The sequence below is a fragment of the Mesoplodon mirus genome (genome assembly GCF_964341445.2).
Source record: "Mesoplodon mirus genome assembly, chromosome: 5".
Lineage (NCBI taxonomy): Eukaryota > Metazoa > Chordata > Mammalia > Artiodactyla > Ziphiidae > Mesoplodon > Mesoplodon mirus.
The window spans coordinates 184,935,524-184,956,738 of record NC_138980.1 but is presented as its reverse complement, the minus strand read 5'-3'; the positions used below and the strand labels follow the sequence as shown (position 1 = coordinate 184,956,738).

The 21,215-nt window shown below is 49.2% G+C and overlaps 2 protein-coding genes across 4 annotated transcripts in view; both read right to left on the bottom strand.

Moving 5' to 3' along the window:
• Positions 1-6,488: 6,488 nt before the first annotated feature.
• LOC309804804 (uncharacterized protein) lies at positions 6,489-16,451 on the bottom strand. The gene is made up of 5 exons (XM_082622407.1): positions 15,367-16,451; positions 13,384-13,418; positions 12,408-12,510; positions 9,172-9,244; positions 6,489-7,365 (listed from the first exon to the last, which is right to left on the bottom strand). Exons 1-5 carry the CDS (start codon positions 15,427-15,429, stop codon positions 6,944-6,946), a joined length of 696 nt encoding a protein of 231 aa, XP_082478533.1. The 5' UTR covers positions 15,430-16,451; the 3' UTR covers positions 6,489-6,943.
• Positions 14,092-21,215, bottom strand: part of LOC309804803 (palmitoyltransferase ZDHHC11-like) — a 26,418-nt gene continuing 19,294 nt past the window's right edge. For 2 of the 3 annotated variants that reach the window (XM_082622403.1, XM_082622406.1), the window contains one exon: positions 21,177-21,211. The gene's annotated coding sequence lies outside the window, so the exon portion shown is untranslated. Of the gene's footprint in view, positions 15,431-21,176; positions 21,212-21,215 lie in introns of those variants that run through there. The other variant, XM_082622404.1, reaches the window with a different exon arrangement.

Genomic DNA, 21,215 nt, shown 5'->3' with positions numbered 1-21,215 from the left:
CCCTGGGCGCCCCCCACCGAGGGCCACCCAGACGGGAGGCAGAGGGCGTCTGTGGGCGGGAAATGGCTGGAGCCTCAGGCTATATACCTAACTCCACATACTAGGCATGAGAGTGTTCCTTATTTTAAAACCTGAAGTCCGTCCTCTTGGTTGAAATGCATTCCTGACCACATGCTCGGAGGCCCAGGCAGCTTCCATCCTCGGCCACGCGGTGTTCCCCCACGTGGGAAGCTGCTCGTGGACCGCGGGCACGTGCAGGCTCTCACCCAGGCGGCAGGGGGACACTGGTGGGCACAAGGCGGCCCATCCATCTCGCCAGGGGGACAGAGCTTTGGCGACTCCCGCTTGGTGCTGCTCAACCAGGGAAGAGTTGCCCTTCATCGAAGCCTAGACCCAATGGAGCCAAAATAACCCCGGGCAGCCAAGGAAGGAGGGACGACCTCCAGCCAGCTCTGAGCCCCTTGGGGAGCTGCTGCCCAGGGTGGGGTGCCTTAGCCAGCTGGGGACCGCTCTGTCTGCTCGCTGCTGGTCGGTGCCCAGCAGGGCCCCCTCCTCGGGGTGAGGTGCACGGGATGGACAGACAGATGGCTCCTGGGGAGGAATGTCCTCACCACAGCCCAGCACGGTGACCGTGGACGCCCGGTGCCCGCTCTGTGGCCCACGCTGTCCCTGCCCTGCTGCACATCCCGCCTGGAGTGGATGTCCGATCGGGGCCGCCGACGTCAGGTGCGGGATCCAGTCAAAATGAAACCTTGGGGCCCTCGTTCCAGATTGTGAAGAATCTCATGATGGTGGCGGCCGAGCCCTGGGCCAGCACGGGATCCTCCTGGGGGTCCTAGGCGTGCGCAGCGCTGATCGCTGTCCCGATTTTCAGGCGGTGCCCCTGGGACTCAGAGAAGCTGAATAGCTGACCCAGGACACACAGCAGGCTTGGGGCAGGGCTGGCGCCCACCACCAGCACGTGCTTGGTACTCACCTTGGAAACCTGCTTTTGTGGCTCGTAGACTTATCCTTGCAGCCATAAACCTGGGCATAAAGTCTTATTTAAGAAAGCCATATACATTTCTGATGGTTTAAGATGATTCCCTAATTTTTATTCTAATAAGACTTTCAGGACCTGGGGTCTGTTGTTAACTTTGCTTCTAAGACAGTCTCAAGGGGCATCAGCTCACCAACTCGGGGTGGAGGCCTGGTGTGTCCCCTTGGCTTTGGGGACCCCTCCTGCCCACGCATCCTTCTGCACCTCTGGTCATGCCAAACCTGCGGTGCTAACCCTGGCAACATGGTGCGTGGGCTCTGAGCACAGTGACAGACTCTGAGTTCTTCCCCGGGGCTGTTGGTCATCGTTGCTGTGATCATAGTGGCCGAGGTGGTGCCCCTGTGTCCACCCGAGGCAGCCTACCTTGGCTTTTCCTTTTTCCCAACGTTGCATGAGGCTGAGAGCGTATGGTGCCAGCACAGGCATGCACACGGTTTCCTGAATGTGCCATCAAGTTCGTTTAACGCCTGCGCACTCCGGGCGTGAGGGCCAGAGGACAGTAGGACAGTCGGACACCCCGAAGTCACGGCGGACGGCGTTCTAAACTGCAGGGCTTGAGGTGGGTGTGTGAACAGGGCGGCTTTCTGTGGTCCCTTCAAGAGGACGTGGATGTGCATCCACGTCATAGAGGTTATAAAAATCGAAACAGTTTAACAGAAATCAAAGCCATTTTGATAAGCTTGTTCTTCCAGCATCTGTGAAAATCCATCAGAAGACGTCCACTGCAGGGGAGTCACTGGCTCTGCCTGACACCGTGTCTCGTCGTCTGGAAGGGATCCCGGGACAGGGGCACCATGTGTCCCCGGAAACCACGCCGGGGTCAGCTGCCCCGTGGGAGCAGAGTCCGCCCCTCAGCCCAGTCCGAGCCTTTCCCACTTCATTAAACTGAGAACCTCTTCTTCTGTGCTGCCTTCTCAGCACACGGAGATCTCAGCACGATTCCTAGTCTGTTAAGGCAGTAGCTACTGGGTCAGCTACCCTCCCCCTGCGTTCTGTGAACACACGCCCTTGAGAAGCGCCGCCCCCATTTCCTGCTGTTCGGGGGCGCGTCCCTGCTGGGGGTTGGGGTCTGCGACCCCTCGGCCCTGGCACGTCTTCACCGGTGACAACAGCAGCTGCCTGAGCCTGTGTGGGTTCAGTTGGCTCCGCTCCCGTCATTGCATTTCCTGAGTTTGCAAAGGAAAATGGGTGTGTGCGCAGCAGTAGCCAATATGCCTCAAATTATCACTGAACAGACTCTTCCACTTCCAGGCAAGATGGAGTAACCACAGGAACTAGATGTGAAACAGCCCCAAACTGGATGAAATCTATGAAGCAATGGTGTGCAAGGCACTGGACAGCAGGTGACAAAGGACAGTGACCCGAGTGACGGGAGCCCCAGCTGGCATCCTAGATAGCGTCCAGGTGCAGGGAGAGGACCCGGGCGGAGCCGGCAGCCTCCCCAGGTGAGGGGACAAAGCGGAGAGACTGGGAGGTCCAAAGTGGACAGAGTAGCACAGAGAGAGCTGCACAGCCCCCTAGAGTGTGCAGCCGAGTGCTGATCCCCTCACCTAGGTGAGGACACCCGCAAGGCTGGGAGTGGACCACTGCAAATGTCAGAGGGGGCAGAGCCTGACACACACAAGGTCATGAGTGACGCGTGTACCAGCCAACAAGAAGACTTCACAATTCTTGGGCGTTGGGGTGCCTGGAAAGAAAGGGATTGCTCTGGAGAGGGGATGGGAGACCGCAGTCCGAGCTCTGCCCTGGTCTTGCCTACAAATCTTAGCAGCAAGGCAGAGGGACCAAACTGCATCTCAGACCAAACTTCAAGAAAATTTACTGTATAAGAATACAGAAATATCTAGCACCCAAAAGGTACCCTTAACAGTCACTGGCATTCAATGGGAACTATGAGGTGTGCAAAGAAGCAAAAAAAAAAATAAGACCCATAGTGAGAAGATAGATGAATCCATTGAAATGGACCTAGAACCGACACAGGGCAATAAAACAGTATTATAACGTATTCCACGTGTTCTAAGACTATACCAACACTACCGGTTAAATTCACGGAGGTAAAAACTACGATGCATGGGATAAAGTACACAAGGGGTTACTGGCAGGTTAGACCATGGAGAAGTGTAGCAATGCCGACTCTCCAAGATGAAACAGAGATGAAAGAGAATTAAAAAAAATCATCACAGGGACTTCCCTGGCGGTCTGCTAGTTAGGACTCTGTGCTTCCATTGCAGGGGGCACGGGTTTGATCCCTGGTTGGGGAGTTAAGATCCCACATGCTGTGTGGCACCACCAAAAAAAAAAAAAAATCATCAGTGACCTGTGGGACAGCTTGAAGCAGCCTAATGTATGTTTAGTTGAAGCTCTTGAAGAAGGGGAGAAAATATTGGGGTTGGAGTGCAGAAAAGATGTTAGAAAAAAAATGAATGCCAAAATGTTTCCAAATGTGATGTAAACTAAACCCAGAGGTGCAAAAAGCTCGATGAAGCCCAAACATGAAGACCCAGGGGAGGCTCAGCGTGTACATCAGTCCCACTGCTCAACTCCGTGGTCACGGGGAGCCCGTAAGGCAGCAGGAGACGGCACCCCACAGGGCGGAGGTGGGGACAGAGGTGAGGTCCCTCACCCACCCGCCCCGTGACCAGAGGGTTGCTCGGGCTTTGTTTTGGGAAATAATCCCTGTGTGCCTGAGCAGAACCCACATGTTCCAGAAAACGAGTCCAGGGTCCTGATGATGCCCCCTAAATCGGGCTTGTTCGTCGTGTTGTCCCATCTGTATTTTTACTTCCTTTCCAATGTGGTGGCCTGACACAGCCGAGAGGGGTGTGTTGGAAGCACGTCTCCATTTTTCCCGTGGCTTCTGCCAATGTTTGCGTTACACGTTTTCCTTTGATGGTGGTGAACTCAGCTTTTATTTATCTAAGAATGTGTTTCGGCTCTTTGTCCTAAGTGTGCACTGTTGGGTACACGCCGCTGGGTTGACACCCATTTCTGTCACACTTGGTGGACATCACTTCCCTCCTTTCGTTGTTACTGTCCAGAAGTCTGCTGTTCTCTGTAGGTGATCCGTTCTCTTTCTGGTTGTTTTCAAGGTCAGATGGTCTGGTGCCCTGCCTTTCTCTCCAAGGTGTCTAGGTGTGGGTTACTTTTTTATTTATGCAGCTTGTTATACGTTATGCCTCCTGTACCTGTACTTTCATGTCCTTTGTTAGTTCAGGGGAGCCCTTATAACACTTCCCTCCCTGCGTTCTTGTCTTCCTGTCCTCTAGCATCTGAGACCCCATCTTTCCTCTGTCTCTGCCAACCTTCCCTTCTTTCTGTCCATCTCTCATCCTCTCTGCTGTGTCTGCATTCTGAGTAATTTCTTCAGATGATTTTCCTGTTTAATAACTCTTTCTTCAACTATGTTTAATCTGATGTTTCGTTTACCTGTTACGTTTATTTTAACAAGTATATTTATTTCTAAAAAGTCTATTTGCAGGGCTTCCCTGGTGGCACAGTGGTTGAGAGTCTGCCTGCCGATGCAGGGGAAGCGGGTTCGTGCCCCAGTCTGGGCGGATCCCACATGCCGTGGAGTGGCTGGGCCCGAGAGCCATGGCTGCTGAGCCTGTGCGTCCGGGGCCTGTGCTCTGCAACGGGAGAGGCCACAACAGTGAGAGGCCCGCGAACCGCAAAAAAAAAAAAAAAAAAAAAAAAAAAGTCTATTTGCATCTTTTACATATCTTCCTGATCATGAAGAAAATCTTCTTTTTGCTTATTTCTGTGATTTTCGTATATTTAAATATTTCATGCACCCTATTGAATATTCCATCTTTCTAATTCCAAATCTCAAGTTTCTGGGGCCTAAATCCACTTCTACTGTTTCTGTTGACTTCCACTCACAATGGTGTGTTTTCTCTGATCTTTCATTGTGAGCTTATTTTGATTGATCTTAAACCCTGAAATCTAGAAATCTAAGAAATCTAGGGTCTCAACTTCGGCCGCCTTATTTCAGTTTATTTCTGCTGGAGTCCCTGATTTAGTCCTGGAATCTTGCACCCAGCCCTGCTCTTGGTTCAAGGCCTAGTTTCAAAGAAGCCCCCCCTTCTGTGTGCTCACTACTTGTCTCCCAGCTCACTTTCTCTAGTTTCTTGAGAGTCTCCTCACTTTCTTCAATGCAGGACGCAATAAAAATGCGTTTTTAAGCAAGTGCTTATTGTTCTGCAGTAAAAACGTCACCATACAGCCTGGGAGCCCTTTCTTCATATCTCGTGTCCTAGGTCCTCAGTCCACATTCATGACTCAGAGGGCCATAGCCCTAATGCCTATCATGTAGTCCCTGCATGCTTTTTGTCAGTACGTTCTAGCCACCCAGCTTCTGAACCTGTTCTCTATTTGGGGGATCTTCTGGATCTTCTTTGTGAGCTTGGGTGGGAGGCAGAGACCACCTCCCCTCTGGAAGCCAGAGGCTCCTCTTTTCTTAAGGTTGAGGTCAGATGAGCGGCTGGGTTCCCTCAGTCCCAAGAGCCCACGTGGACTTGGAGGTCCCCATGCCATGGGGCCAGGGGAGCTGCCACCTGGTGCCATAATCCGATTTCAAGTAACTGGGGTGACAGAAGTTCCACTAGCAGGTCCTGTGGGGACCAGGTCTCTGCAGACTTGGGGGCCTGGGGGCAGGAGCCAGAGTGCTGCTGGCAGCCCAGAGGGACACCCAAACCCTGTGGGGAGGGCAGAGAGGGCTGGAGGTGGCAGGAAAACAGGGACAGGGAGGGGCCGCTCCAGGTTTCCCGCAGGTGAGAGGGCGCAGCTGTCTTCGGCTTGGAGGCAGGGCCCCCCGACTGTGTTGATGGGAATGAGAAGTGTGTGCGGTGGGGGAGGTGGGCTGTAGGAGGGCACCCCCACCCTGGAGAGGCCCAAGGGCGTGTGGGGGTCTTCTAGGTGGTCCCCAAGGGAGAACACGTTCCATCAGGAGGAGGGCGCTGGAAACGGACTCTGTGACTGAAGAACATGGTCATGAGCAGGTGAGGCCAAGGGGCTCCTTGCGTCACGCACGACACATGCGTGTGCTCTCCCGATGAGGGGCCACACAGGCGGCCTGGAGGCTGACCCTCTAGGAGGGGACGTCATCAGCGTGCGGCTCAGTGGAGGAAATGGGAGCTCAGTAGCCTGCCCAGGGCCTCGGACCGTGCTGGTGGGGATGACCACGGCCGTGCGGGTGAGGCAGGCTGTGCCCTGGATGGTCACCGCCTGCAGGGGGCCCGATTCAGGGGAGTGACCGGGACAAGGCTGGGGTGGCTGCCCCCGGGAATGGGCTTGGGAGCCAGTTCTGGAGGCCCAAACCAGGCCTGGTTCACACTGGACTTCAGAGCCCAGCACTAGTGTGGTGGGCAGGCCAGGGAGCGGCGGCCAGGCCTTCACAGAAGCAGCCACTTGAAACCCGGGGACTTAAAATTTACCAAGACTGATTTCAAGGTTATTGCCATTAAAATTAATTTTTATTTTTTCTTATAAAACTTACTAAGGAATTCTGAAGAATTTTCTTAAAAGCTACTTAAATTCATACAGTTAAAAACATTAATAGTCAACAGAGTAAAAACATGGCACCCACTCCATCTTGAATCCTCTTTCTTTCTGGAATAACACTTAGACGTGTTTAGAAAAATATGAAAGTCTTTAAAATATGGCTTCTAGAGTGAGTGAAATGCAGAGATCATAAAACTCTTCCCACGTAGCCAGAAGCAGAGGGGCTCATGCTCCCTCTTCCCTCCTGACTCTCACAGAGGGTGTGGGGTCTGAAGGTGGACCGCGGGGTCTGGCCGTGGACGGCAGGGCCCACCCAGGTCTCCTCCTAGAATTGGAAATGAGGCCAGGCTGTGTGAGCAGCTCTGGAGGAAGGGGCGTCCTGGGGCCCTGGGGGACACGCTTGCTCTATTGAGGCTGGGCAGCCCGGTCCTCGGGCTCTGGGACCTCATTCACTATGATCACGGTGACCTTGGTGGGGATGCCGGGCTCAGTGGCCTCCTTGGGGCTGCAATCCTTCTGCACACTGATGACAGGGGTCACCTTCATCCCATACTCTTCTTCCTCGATGACGGGCAGGCTCTTGACCATTGCCCACTCATGAGGCTCCTCCTGGCAGCTCCCGGGGAGGTAGAAGACCGTGGCCTCCAAGCTCCAGGGCTTCTGGCTGCTGGGGAGGACGTCACAGTGCCTCTGGGACGACGTGTCTTTCCTGTGGCCACGCAGAGGGAACAGGAGAGTGCGCGTTTCCGGGACCGACTTCACAGGCAGCACACTGGCGGAGAAGGAGCCCTGGAAGGGGCTCTCAGTCGGCGCAGGTCCCTGGGCTCCTGCAGAAAAAGGAGACATTCCCGTGAGCACCTCGGAGGGGTGTGTGCAGGGGTGGGGGGCTCCGAGCCCAGGCACACGGCCCCGCACACGGCACACGGCGCCCCACCCGGCACAGAGCGGCCGTTGCAGCAAAGACCAGGCTCAGCTCTATGCACCTCTTGTCCTGCCCTTTTGCATTTCTGTAAGTTTTAGTTCATCCTTCCTCAAATGTGTTTGGTAATTAAGGAATAGTTTTCTGTTCTCTTCAGATATTTTGAACTTTGCCTTTTAGTTCTCTAAACAAAATAAATCCTCATAGTTATTTGGTGTTTTCGTCTGATGAGTCCCGAGGCCTCTGTGTCTGTTTCTGCTACAGTTTCTGTGGATTCTCACGCCAGTGCTCTGTCCCCATGTGAAGTCGGTCATTTTACTGAGAGCTGCTCACCTTCTGTGCAGTTCTCTTTGTGATGTCGTTGATGAAGGAGCAGCAAGCAATGAAGGGCGAGTCTCAGAGGGTCTCCGCCTGGCACCCAGGATGACCCTAACCCTCTATGTCACTTCTCAGCTTGAGGGCTCAGGGGATCAGCCCCCTTTCACAAAGTTAGGGACAGCCTGGTGTTCCGAATAGTCAGCAATGAGTTTTCTCTTTTCCTCACATCCCCAAGGTTTGAGGCTGATTATTCCTATGTCCTTTGGGGCTAGAGAATTGGGGTCCTCTGGCTCACCTCCACATTTTGGGGTTCCAGTTTTATGGGACAACTTAACCCATAAAGTTAAGTTGGCTCTGAACTTGGCCTTCTGTTTCTACCTCCTGTACGTCGGTGAAGATCAAGGTCACCAGGGTTGGCAGGTGCCCTGGGCTTCTCTCTAGGGGTCTCCCTGCCTCAGTCCCAGCCTGAGAACCCCTCAGCGCCTGGCTGGTTCATCATCACCTTTAGGAGGACCTCCACACGTGGGCGCACCCTCACACACCTATGGTGCTCACTTGTCGGGAGCACCCTCTGTCCTCAGAATCAACCTGCACACTCGGGCTCATGGAACAGCCTCTCTCTTCTCCCCTCCCTGCTTCATTGATGCCATGTTTGTGTTTGTGAGCCTTCAAATCCAGCTTACGTGGAATAACGTAACATCAGTTAACCCTTCCAGCCTCCATCTCCCTTCCAGGAGTCAGAGTCTCCGAGTCCTACATCGAGCGTGCTGAAGAGTTAACAGCTCAAGGAGGTGCCCTGTGGGCTCTACCGGGATGCACACTCATGAGACGATATCGTCATGAACGTTAGTTGGTGAAAGGCTGAGTGGTGAATATTTTTTTAAACTCTGGAAGGATGAAGACTCACAAACAATGAAGACACTGCGTGAAATCACTCGAGACCCCGGCAGGTGGGATGTGGTGGAGCCAAGTTGGAGTGTCCATGGAGCACACTGGACCTTCTGTTCCAGTCGCCATCCAGACTCTCTGGTGGGACCTTGCCCCCTGTGGCCACCATGAGCTTGGCCACCATCACTGGTTGGGGTCCACAGCTCGGATTGGTGGCCACAGAAGGACGCCCAGAGCCAGCCCTCAGGCAGGGGCAGACGTTCGCTGCTGGTGCTTCGGCCAGGGTCCAGCTCCACCTCTTGGACTGCTTTTTGGCACAGAGTGGGGAAGGCAAACACATGGGATGTCAGGAGCTGTCTGCGGACACATCACAGAGACAACTGTCCCAGCCCTGAGTTTCCATGCTGATTTCTCTCTCCTTTTTTTTTTTTCCTTAGAAAATATTTAACTCTGTAGAAAATCACACTTGGGTAGATCTCAACATGACCCAAATTGCCAAATAGCTAACCTGAAGCTGAGCCTTGGTTTTCAGCCATGTCTCCTTCCATTTGCAGCTTTATTTCTTGTTGATCCTTTGCATTCTACAGAAAGAGAAGTAATATGGAATCCATGATGCAGTATTTGTTAAACTGCCAAAGGGGACAAAATGTAGTGACAAGAGGATGTTTTAGAGACAGACAAGCCTGCCTCTCCCCTGGATGAGCTCTGAGATGTGGGCAGTCGGTCACCTCTAGAGCCTCAGAGCATTCATCTCTGTGTGTGGCTAGAACCACCACTGCTTCTGGTGGAGAATGTTGGCTTTTTCTCCAGCATGTACATCAGGATAAAGACAAGTGTGCTTTGCCTAATGCGTGTGAGGGGCTCATGGAAGCCAAGGAGACCTGTGTGGGTTCCCAGCACGAGAAATGGGGGGTGCCTGGGGCACACACAAGTCATCGCAAACCTGGCAACTTCTCCATATAACTCGCTGCTCTGTGGTGCTGGGGTCTGGCTACCAGGGAGCCCCTAGTGTTTTACACCCACATCTGAATACAGGCATTTTTTTCCTTGCCCTGGTGCTAACCTGGCCCAGCAGACTGAAGACTTTATTGTCCCATGTCTGCCAGCTAGCCAACAGGAAGGGTGACCACAGCTCTTGCCAGATTTGCCAAAGGGTCAGGGATGGTGATCATTTCAACTTCCAGTGCTGAATGTGGCAGGAACCAGAGACTGCGACTATGCAAAATTGTTCTTTGAAACTTTGGAAAGACTTACAAGTAAACATGTCACTAGGAGACTTCTAAATCAAAACAGCATGTCTAAAATACGCTATAGTCTCCCTTCCCTGATCCAATACTTTAAAATTATAGTCAATAGATAAATAGATACACAAAGGGGTAAAGATATAACCTCAGGGGAAAGCAAGAAGGGAAACCCTTGCTGGGCCAGAAAAGACAGCTCCCAAAGAGGAGGAAGCAAATGGGCACAGAAGGACATGGTCAGAGGAGTGTGCTGTGGAAGGTGGGAGAGACCCTCATGGAATCCACCGTGAGGGGGGCAGGGTGCTGCTGTGGTTGTGGGGGGGTACCCCCAATGGATAACTTGCTGGGACCACTGCAGGCCGAGCAGCCAGGCAAACGATCGCTGCTACAAACCTTCCTGAGTCCACAGGCAACAATGGGGTGTCTGCCCCCAGATGAAAGCACTGGAGCAGTAATCTTGGTAGAGACAGGGCAGTGTGAGAAACAATACACAGAGGAAGTGATGCCCAGGAAGCAAAGGCGAGGTGAGGTGTTGCCAAACCATCTAAAAATTACTGGAACTAAGGGGAAACAAAATATTACTTTGGAATGAAAATAAAAACCAGACAAAGCAGGTAGGTGAAACAGTGGAGGACTGGGGAATGGAGATTTGTGGGGAAGGATGTGGCTGATGACTGTGTTGAAGAAGGTTGTGTATCAAAAGTGCAGCAATGGTTTGCTAGGGAAAAGGGGTGCAGTCGCAAGCTTTAGACGTTTGTCCTCCACTGAGGTAACCCTCATGCTGTAAGGAGCTGTCAGTCACCCATCTCACACTTGGAGACTGATCAGATACTGTAACATCTTGGGGGGGAGGGAGAGGCCGCCACCCTCTGTTCTTTAGTCCTGCTGCGGCTTTGGGCAGAAGAACCTTCATTCCCAGAGCAGCTGGCTGATGCACTCCACAAGTTTGGGGTTGTGTGTTTTGCTTGGTCTGGCCTTGCCCTGAGGGGCAGGCACAGGTGCCTGCCTTGGTTTTGGCCCCCTTGGCAGCAAGCGCTTCCGTCAGTGCCACCTTCTGGAAGATTTAAAGGGACAGAACCTTTCCCCTCTTTTTGCAGCCAGACATTTAAGAAAGTCTTTGTCAGGTCACTAGCTGACCACAGAGATAACGGAAGAGAAATTGCAGTGACGAGAAATACACACTTGGCAAAAATAGTTTGGAAAAGTCACAAGCACATAGTTCCAACCTTCAACAGGCAAAAATCTATAATCCCTGAGGAGCGAATCTGACTTCCAGAGTTACCACATTATAATACTCGGAATATCCAGTTCTCAACAAAAAATTATAAAATATACAAAGAAACAGGAAGCCCAGACTTTCAAATTAATAGTCAAGGATATTGAATCGGCTGTCTCAAAAATGCTCAGTGCGGCAGAGGACATCATGGACAAAGAAGTAAAGGACATCAGGAAAATGGTGTACGGACAGATAAGAATATCAGATAAGTAAAGAGGTAGAAATTAGAAAAAGACACTAAACGAATTCTGGAGCTGAAAAACACGAAAACCGAAATAAAAAATTCACTGGAGGAGATCAGCATATTTGAGCAGGCAGGAAAAAGGATCAGAAAACTTGATGAAACTGAAATTATCCAGTCTGAAGACCGTAAAGAAAAAAGAATGAAGGAAAGTGGACAGAGGCTGATGGACCTGTGGGACACCATCGAAGGTATCAACATACACATTTGGGAGTCCCAGGAGGAGGGGAGAGGGGAAGAGAACAGAAAAATACCTGAAGAAATAATGACTGAAAGCTTCCCAAAGATGAAAAACATGCATCTACAAATCCAAGAAGCTTAACAAACTTCAAGCAAGGTAAACTAAAACAATCCACACTGAGATATTACAGCCAAATTCTCAGAACCTAAAGAGAGAATTTTGAAAGCAGCAAGAGAGAAGCAACTGATCACAAACAAGGGATCCTCATTGTGATAAACAGTGATTTCTCATCAGATTCCATGGAGGCCAGGAGTCATTGGGGTGACATAATGTCACGAAGGAAAAAAAAAACCCCTGCCAACCAAGAATTCTATACACAACAAAAGTATCTTTTAAGAATGATGGAGAAATCAAGACATCTTCAGGTAAATAAATGCCGAGGGAATCTATCACCAATAGACTTAACACAGTTTACACAGCCCCTCCAAATTCTTCAGGCTAAAATGAAAAGGTACTAGACAGTCTTTCAAAGCTGCTTGTGGACATCAGGACTCCCACAAGGGCCGCTGGTGGTGCCTCTGTTTTGGGGTCCGTCTGCTTCTATCACACACACACACACCATCCCGCGGCCAAGAACAGCCTTGGCCCCCCCTTTCTCTGCTGCTCTGCACTCAGCTGGGCTGCCCTGAGCAGCACTCCTGGGTCACAGGCAAACCAGTCATCCTAACCTCAGTCTGGGGAGCCTGACTTCTACACAGAGCCTCACTCTGCACTTGGGGCTCAGAGGTCGGTCCCCCGGGCTCACCTGGAGTTTCAGGGAGCTCTCTGGGCCCATGGTCCTGAGGGGGGTCACACTTGAGCGCCTGGACCGTGGCAGCAGGAACCCCTTCCACTTCACTCTGCTGGAGCTGTGGGAAACAGAAGCAGCAGGGAGGCGGGGGTTGGCATGTGGGGGACACGGAAGGAGACCACGTGCAGTGTCTGAGGGCTGGAGAGGTGTGTGAGCATGTGCGTGCGTGTGTGTGTGTGTGTGTGGTGTGTGAGATTCAAGTAAATGACTTGTTCCTTTTAATTTTTATTTTAAATTGTATTAAATGACACCAGATGAAAGTGATTGAGCTTGGAGGGTAAGGGTGCAATCTCCAAATGCTTACAACATAGGAAATGTTTTGTAAAAGTAGCTTTTTATTTAACACTCTCCCTGTTGCTGAGTAAGTGAATAAAGAGTAATTTACTTACTGTCAAGTTGTGAGTGTGTCCATTGTTACACGCTATTCTAAGATATAAGGCTCTCGTGGCCACACACAGTTTTGCCAGGGGACAGAGCATACGCTTTAACACGTGTGCTTGAAACTGGGTCGGGGCCTTTGTAAAGGGCCACTTCCTGCCCTTGAGGCAGGGAGGTGGGCAGTGGGCTGGCCCGTGTTCCTGGAAGGCGAACAGACTCAGCGCCCACCGGACTCAGGCCTGCGTCAGGAGGACACTATTGGAAACCATCGGAAGGGCGTCCTACATGTTCACAGAGAGAGAAATCAAACAAGCATGACTCGTATGTGTCCATTAGCTCAGGTGTAAGTTGTAAAGAAGGTGACAGGGAGAACTCAGGACTTTCCAGGCTGGGGGACAGCCGTGGGTGACAGTGTCAGAGAGTTGCCTGAATAATTGTATTTTCTATTATGTCTTCCTTCAAATACCCCATCACAGATGAACCACTCTCCTCAGGAATCTGCGTTAAGAGGAGTATACAGCCCATTGTCAGGGAGAAAAGCTCACAGACTTACCCCACTGTGGATGAACTCAGGTTGGCATCCAGTTCCTGTGGGGGGAAAGGAGTAAATGATGATTCATCAAGTTAAAAAAGAAGCCCTTGACATGGAGCTTATCTTACACAAAATCAAGTCCATCATCAGTGGACTTTGAGTAAGGGTACCTCAGGGGCTCCCAGGTCCAGGGAAGGATCTCTGGTGGGTGGTACCCTACCCCCAGTCCTCGGGTTCTGGCCTGAATTGCATCCCCTCCATTTCTATGTTGAAGTCCTAGCCCCTCGTGACTTTGTGACTGCATTTGGAAATAGGGCCTTTAGAGCAGCAATTAATGTGGAATGAGGTCATTAGGGTGCATCCTAGTCCACTGTGCCTGGTCTCCTCACATGAGGAGGAGATTAGGATGAAGGCCGTGTGATGGCCAAGGAGAGATGCTCCAACCTTGACCACGCCCTGACTGCAGACTTCTAGCCTCCGGAATTGTAAGAAAATAAACGTGTAGTTTGGGCTGCCTGGCCTCTGCAGCCCAAGCAGAGAAATACACTGCCACACGTGCATGTGTTTTCACTCCTGTTTGGTGAGGACGGGAGTGGGGCGGCTGGGTCACATGCAAGCATGTATTTGGCTCCAGGTGCTGTTGGCCTGGCCTGTCATCCACATCTCACCCGCAGGGCACAGGCCTCCACCTCCTGCCTCTTCACTACACTTGGTATCAGTGAACTTTTCGCTTACAGCCACGCTGGCGGGTGTGTGGTGATACCTTATTGCAGTTCTGATTTGTATTTCCTCGGTGTCTAGTGACACTGAGCCTCTTCTCAGGTGCTTATTCGCTGTCCATTGATCCCTTTTGGTAAAGAGTTTGTTCGAATCTAACCCTAACCCTAACCCTAACCCTAAGCTTTGATGATGTCCAATGTATCACTTTTTTTTCTTCCTTTTTTAACCTAAAAAATGAAATATTTCATGTATTTTTACTCAAAAATCATGCAACCGCAGATAACACTTTGGAAAATAGAAAAAGAAAACTAAAAGTTACCCAGAGTTCAATCATCCTAATGCATTTTCATGCATTTTCTGTCAATCTTTTTTTCCCTATTTATAGGATTTGGTTTTTGTTTTATACAGTTGCAAACATGCCATATATGTAATTTTATATACTGCTTTTCCCCACCTATTACATCAGAAGCATTCAACTTTATTATTTCATCTTCAAAGCCAGAATTTTCAATTGGCCCATCATCTGTCAGGACTGGATATTCATCCCATTTTACTTAATCATTCACCTGAATTTGGATTTTTAGATTATTTCAGATTTTTCATTATTGTAAACAATGTTATGGTGAACATCTTTGCAATAGAGCTTTGTCCACATTTACGATTGGATCTTCAAGTTAATGGTAAGAAACAGTTGCGTGCTCCCAAGTGTTGGGTACTGTGCTAGTGAAACATCTCTGCAGTCATCATCAATAAACTTAGAGGTCTGCACAGGAGTAGACATGCACAGGGCTCCCCGCCCAGGTAACCGGCAGAACTGGGTTGAACCCGGGAAGGCTTAGAGTCTATTTTCATTCTCAGGAGTGCAATTCCTGGGACCAAAAGTTTATTAATAGGTTTACCCAAAGGAAGACCTTCTAAAATAAACCTTATGATCTAACGTGCATCCTGGTGACTGTCCTTGGAATTTGCTGAGACTAGATCTCAAGGTTCTGTCTCTCACACACAAGGTGACGACGTGAGATGCGATCATCTCGCCAGGTACACGCATGCCACTGTTCTCTTTCATAGACAGTGCTTTTGGCATCGTATAAAAGAAAACTTTGCCTAACACAAGATCTAGATGCCCGTCTGGATGTAAGAATGGACGTAGGAACATTCCGTTAGAGTAGCAGCCCCAGAAACACTATAAATGTTTAAAACAAGCGAGTCAAACAGGCAACTCCTGCGCTGTGCGGTCCTCCCCCGGGTCCCTGAGCCTGGCCCCTGGCCCCGCGCCGTGCTTACCTGCAGCCCCGAGGAGCTCTCGCCTAGGTTGCTGATGGTGGAGTCCAGCTCTGTGAGCTTCATGCTGGTGGGACATACAGAAGGAAGAAAGGACACATATCAGCAAATGTGGACTTTTGGGGGCTCAGAATGGGCTGTGAGAGGCTGCGCGACCATACAAGGCTCAGAGAGAGAGCAGCTCTGCTGAGCCCTGGGGTCGGGCCTCTGACGCTGAGAGAGAACAAATGCCTCCTCTTTCAAGCCCCTTAGTTTGTGAGGATTCGTTGCACTAGACCTAAAACGAACACAAAAGCATCGTGTTGAATTAGCCACGTGGGCCCAGTGTAATCATCTGAGCCTCTAAAAACGGAGAACCCAGGAAGAATAATTCAGAGAGATTTGAACGTAAGAAGGACTTAAACTGCCATTGCTAACTTGCGATTCAGGGGGACGAGAAAAGGTGAGAAGTGAATTCTGTCACTGTCCCCAGTGGGCTTGGAAGTGGATTCTCCCCCAGAACCTCCAGGGATGAACGAAACCTGGGGGCACACGGTTGCTGTCTGTGGGGTGCAGAGAAGAGACCCAGTTTCACTCGACCAGGTTTCTGCCCCAAGGAAACCATGAGACAGCAAGTGTTGATGTGCGTCTTCACATGTAAGATCTTATTCCTTGTTCACATCCTCATCCCATCCATGTAACATTCCGTAACAGATAAACAGTCCAGAAGAAATACTCTTTAGAAGTTGGTACGACAACCGCTGCTAGAGTAAGAGACACTGTGTAAAGTCCTCCGTGAGGTTCTCCGTGGCAACTTGCCCACAGAACACCGTCACATCCACGGGCACGTATGGGGCGCATTTCTTCCCCTGGCAGGTGTCACGTGACTTACGTATTTCCCCTGGTCTCTGTGAGCCGAGATCCGACCTGCTCTAACAGGGTCAGCCGTAGGGGTGAGGCTGGGAATGGCCATCAAAAGTGCAGATTTCCTCAACTGGATCCAAACGACTATGTTACCCTAGCAACATTTTCTGCCACACAAAAGACTACTGGTAATTTATTTCCCATCTCATCTCAACTTATTGTACATAAGTTACAATGTAACTTATATTGTACTTGTATCACATGTTATCCATCATTAACCCTTTCATTAAACAATGCTAGCTCCTTTTCCAGTTGGAGGAGGAGAGGCTGGATTGGAAAAGAAAAAGAATCAAGATGGTAAAGATGAATATGACACATGCCCAAGGTAGGAGAAAAAGTCTTGATTTTTTTCTTTTAACAGAATGAACTTCACAATACATGAGGCTCCTAAGGAATTGTATATGATCATTATTTTATAAAATAAAACATTATGTATACAATGCACAGAAAAATTATTAGAAGGGAAGACTTAAAAGATACAAATCAAAATTCCAGCAGTAGTTATTGGCGGGTGGGGGACGCTGAGTGTCTTTTGTTTTTATACTGGGAATTTTGTATTTCCAAATTTCCTATAATAAATATGCATTGATTTGGAAATCTGAAAACAATTGTTCTGAGGTGAAAGTTTACCATCCTGGTTCCAGTTAAGTTTCTATCATTCTTACCAGAAAGGGATAAAAGAGAAACGTTCTCAGATTTTACTTAAAGGGTCATGGTTAGATGATGCTGTAAAGTGAAATTCATAATGACTTGGAGTTACATGATAGTCTTGCCAGTCAGATTTCTCAGGAAGTCAATTTAGAAGAAAACTTCTTGGGTTGTTTGAAAGAGAATGATCTTTTTACACTAAATTGTATTTACTGGCTGATTGTTAGACTGAGCAAAAATCTAAGTAACTCTCAGCATCTGAGAAACTGCCTAGTGGTGCATTTCTTCTAAGCTCCCCTTTCCTGGTCCAGGGAACCTCTCAGCTCTGCTGGATGCAGGATGGAGAGAGAGTGACCCACAGGGGCACAGCCCCAGCACTCCCCATCCCCAGCTCCCAGCACGTCCCTCCAGAAGGGTGGGGGCTGCACTTCTGGCCCCTTTTCCACTGAGGAGAGATGAATCGAGGCTTCCCTGTGCTTCCACATGGAGCAGTGGTGCTGGGAAGAAGCACTGGTCCCTCCCAAGTGAAGCCATATTGAAGGCAACACCAACCCCAAACCCAGGTGTCTTGGAACTGGACAAAACCATTTCAAAGTTTATCTGGAAAAATAAATGTGTAAGAATTGTCAAAAATTTTGAAAAATGAAGACATCTTGATAGGAATTTGTCTAACAGGGAATAGAGGGATGCTGCTGCAGTAGAAAGAGGTAACTGAGGCAGAAGCAGGCATCCAGGATGAGTGCAGATGGGTCCAGACACTAAAGAGAGAGCTTCTCACTTCCACGGGGAAGGTGGGCTACTTAATAAATGAGGTGGCAACCAACAGTTGTATCGTTCGGATAAAATGACTTTGTTACCTGTCTCACTGTTTCCAAAAGTCAAGATGGCCTGAGAATCAAAATGTAAAGAAAGCAAATAAAAACTATGAAAATATTAGAAAGGCTATTGGAGGCTATTTGTAGAAACTGAGAGTAAGGAAGGCTTTTAAAAGTAAGACAAAAGAAAATTTTGACAAATTCAGCTTCAGAAAAATTTGTGACCTCTACATTGCAAAAGACACAATACAGAAATTTTTTTTTTTTTTTGCAGTACGTGGGCCTCTCGCTGTTGTGGCCTCCCGCGTTGCGGAGCACAGGCTCCGGACGCGCAGGCTCAGCGGCCATGGCTCACGGGCCCAGCCGCTCCGCGGCATGTGGGATCTTCCCGGACCGGGGCACGAACCCGTGTCCCCTGCATCGGCAGGCGGACTCTCAACCACTGTGCCACCAGGGAAGCCCCGAAATTTTTTTTAAATGACAGACTGGATGAAATATATTTGAAACGCATAGAACAAAGAATTAATCAATATCTTCAGTAGGCAAAGAGCTCTTAAACTTGCTAAGAAATATACAAATAGCCCAGTATAAAAATGGGGAAAATATGTGGAAACCTAATGCAATGCACACAAGAGAATGTGTGTGCACATGCACACAATATAATGGTCAAAACAGATGAAATGATGTACATTCCCACTGGTATTAAGAGGAATGCACATAGAAACAATTACTTGTTTTATTTGGATAAAACTAAATATACTGTTAGTATCTTGTATTGAAAACTCTGAGGAAATTGATGGAAGTGTGAATTACTCTAACTTTGGGGAAAGTAATCGTGAAGATCTATGAAGATTTAAAGTGCACAGCCAAGCCCTTTGCCCTGTGGATGTCCTACAGAAATAAAACCAACTGTACCTAACAATATTGGCCCAAAGACGCTTCCGGTAAACTGTCTGAAAGAGCCAAAGCTGGACATAACCTCAGGGTGTGCCGGGGGATAGCTGACGAACTCACGGTCTCTCCATGGAAGAGGATGACTTTCCTGATGAGAAGGAATCACGTCTATGTGCAGTGTCACAAAAGCCATCCACGATATACCATTGTGGGTATAAAATAGGGAGCTGCAGACTGACAGGTATGGCGTGATTTGATCTTTTTCCTGTAAGCTTTTGTGTATGGATAGAAAGCAAAGGTGGCGGCTGCTCAGATATCAGCCTTGAGGTGGTGTTGGGGGTTTTCCCTGGTCTCTATATTGACATAAGAGCATGTGTTACAGATATAATAATGAAGAAGCAGAGAGGTGTTAATCTCAACCGACTCTCAACTTTAAATGGATAACAAGCCCAGCTTCCTGGCATGGAGCAGGGCGTGGTGGGCCGTCATGTGGTGGGCCTGGCGATAGCACAGGTGACCAAGCCAAAGGGGACTTTTCTCAACACTTGAAATCTAAGGAATTTTCCCTGCTGGGTTTCAGATTTGCTCGGGACTGGTGACCCTTTATTCCTTCCGATTTCTTCCTTCTGGAATGGGTATGTCTAGCTTATGCCTGTCCCGTCAATGTATTTTGGAAGCAAATAACTTGTCTGGTTTCACAGGTTCACAGATGGAGTGGAATTTTGTCCAGGATGAATCAATCATACCCTGAGTCTCAGCAACCACTGATTTGGATGATTTAGGTGGTGAGATTTGGGACTTAGAGCTGATGCTCGAACTGGGGGAAGTTGTGATGTGGCGACAGAAGAGCATGGATTTTGGAGGGCCAGAAGGCAGACTCTTGTGGGTTAAATTGTGTCCCTTCAAAAAAATGAACAGTTGACCCTTGAACAACATGGCTTTGAACAGTGCGGGTTCACTTATACGTGCGTTTTTTCCAATATACAGTTGGCCCTCCAGATTTATGGGTCTCACATCCAAGAATTCACCCAAACTTGGACTGAAATTTCTATCTGTGGTTTGTTGAGTCCTCGGATCCAGAACCCACAGATATGGATGGCTACTTATGGGACTTGAGCATCCATGGATTTTGGTAAATGCAGGGGCTCCTGGAACAAATCCCCCACGGATACTGAGGGATGACTGCATTGGAGCCATAATTCCCAGGACGTCAGAATGTGTGACCTTATTTGGAGACAGGGTGTTTCAGAAGTCATCAACTTAAAGTGAGGTCATGGGGGCTTCCCTGGTGGCACCGTGGTTAAGAATCCGCCTGCCAGTCCAAGGGATATGGGTTCGAGCCCTGGTCCAGGAAGATCCCACCTGCTGCGGAGCAACTAAGCCCGTGTGCCGCAACTACTGAGCCTGCGCTCTAGATTCTGTGAGCCACAAAACTACTGAAGCCCACATGCCTAGAGCCCGTGCTCCACAACAAGAGAAGCCACCACAATGAGAAGCCCACGCACAGCAATGAAGAGTAGCCCCTGCTCACTGCAACTAGAGAAAGCCAGTGCGCAGCAACGAAGACCCAATGCAGCCAAAAGTAAATAAATAAAAGAAAATAAAAAATTTTGGATTAGGGTGGGTACTAAATCCAATACCCGTGGTGGCCTTGTAAAAAGGGGAAATTTGTGCACAGAGACAGGCATAGAGGGAAGATGATGTGAAGAGACACAGGGAGAAGATCACCGTCTACAAGCCAAGGAGCCAGGCCTGGAACAGATCCCCCCACCCTCAGATCCCAACCCACCCTGCCAACACTTGATTTCAGACTTCCAGCCTCCAGAACAGTGAGACCTGTTTCTAATGTTTAAGCTGCTTGTTTTGTGGTATTTTGCTGTGGCAGCCCTAGTAAATGAAAACACCCACCATAACATTGCAAGTAAATTCCCTGTTTCTCCACCTTCTGTGAGAAGATGACTTTTCATGACTGCATACAATTTCATCACGGAGACAGCGTGTACTCTTAAAATGTGTTCTTACCCTGGATGATGACCTTTATAATGGGCCATGGTCTGCTTTTGTGATTCTGAAGGTGAAGAGGTCATGTGCGTGTGTGCAGTGCTCCTGGGGCAGAGTGTCACTTACCTTAGCATCTAACTGACTCAACAGCGACTCAACATGAGTCAGCCTGACTGTTGGGGGCTTAATTGAACCCTAACGTTAGTAGAGGCCGTCAAAGGGACATTCGGACTCAGCGGAGCCCATGTTCTCCCACTGGCACGGAAAGTAAAGAGCCTTGTCTTGTTTTTGTGTATTAGTTCGGAGAGTAGTTGTAAAGAAGGGCGAGAAGAATTACTGTAGTTTTTGCAAGTAAGATAAGTAAAAATGAGAGACATGAATGGCTATAATTGTTAGTAATCTTAGGTGAAACAATTTTAGCTTCCATTGTGTTACACATTATTTAAAAATATTCCATCACAGATGAATTATTTTTCGAAGTAATTTGAGTTAAGAAGAGAATATAGCTATTTTTCAGATAGATACAACAACTCCAGTAAGCATCTAACCTACCTCTGTACAGGTGAACTCAGGCTGGCAACTGGTTGCTGT

Coding starts and splice junctions, on each gene's coding strand:
- LOC309804804 (XM_082622407.1), bottom strand. CDS start 15,429: ATGAAGCTCACAGAGCTGGACTCCACCATCAGCAACCTAGGCGAGAGC. Junction 13,419..15,366: donor AGAGCTCCTCGGGGCTGCAG/GTAAGCACGGCG, acceptor TTCCCCCCACAG/GAACTGGATGCCAACCTGAG. Junction 7,366..9,171: donor AAACCAAGGCTCAGCTTCAG/GTTAGCTATTTG, acceptor CTTTTTCTGCAG/GAGCCCAGGGACCTGCGCCG.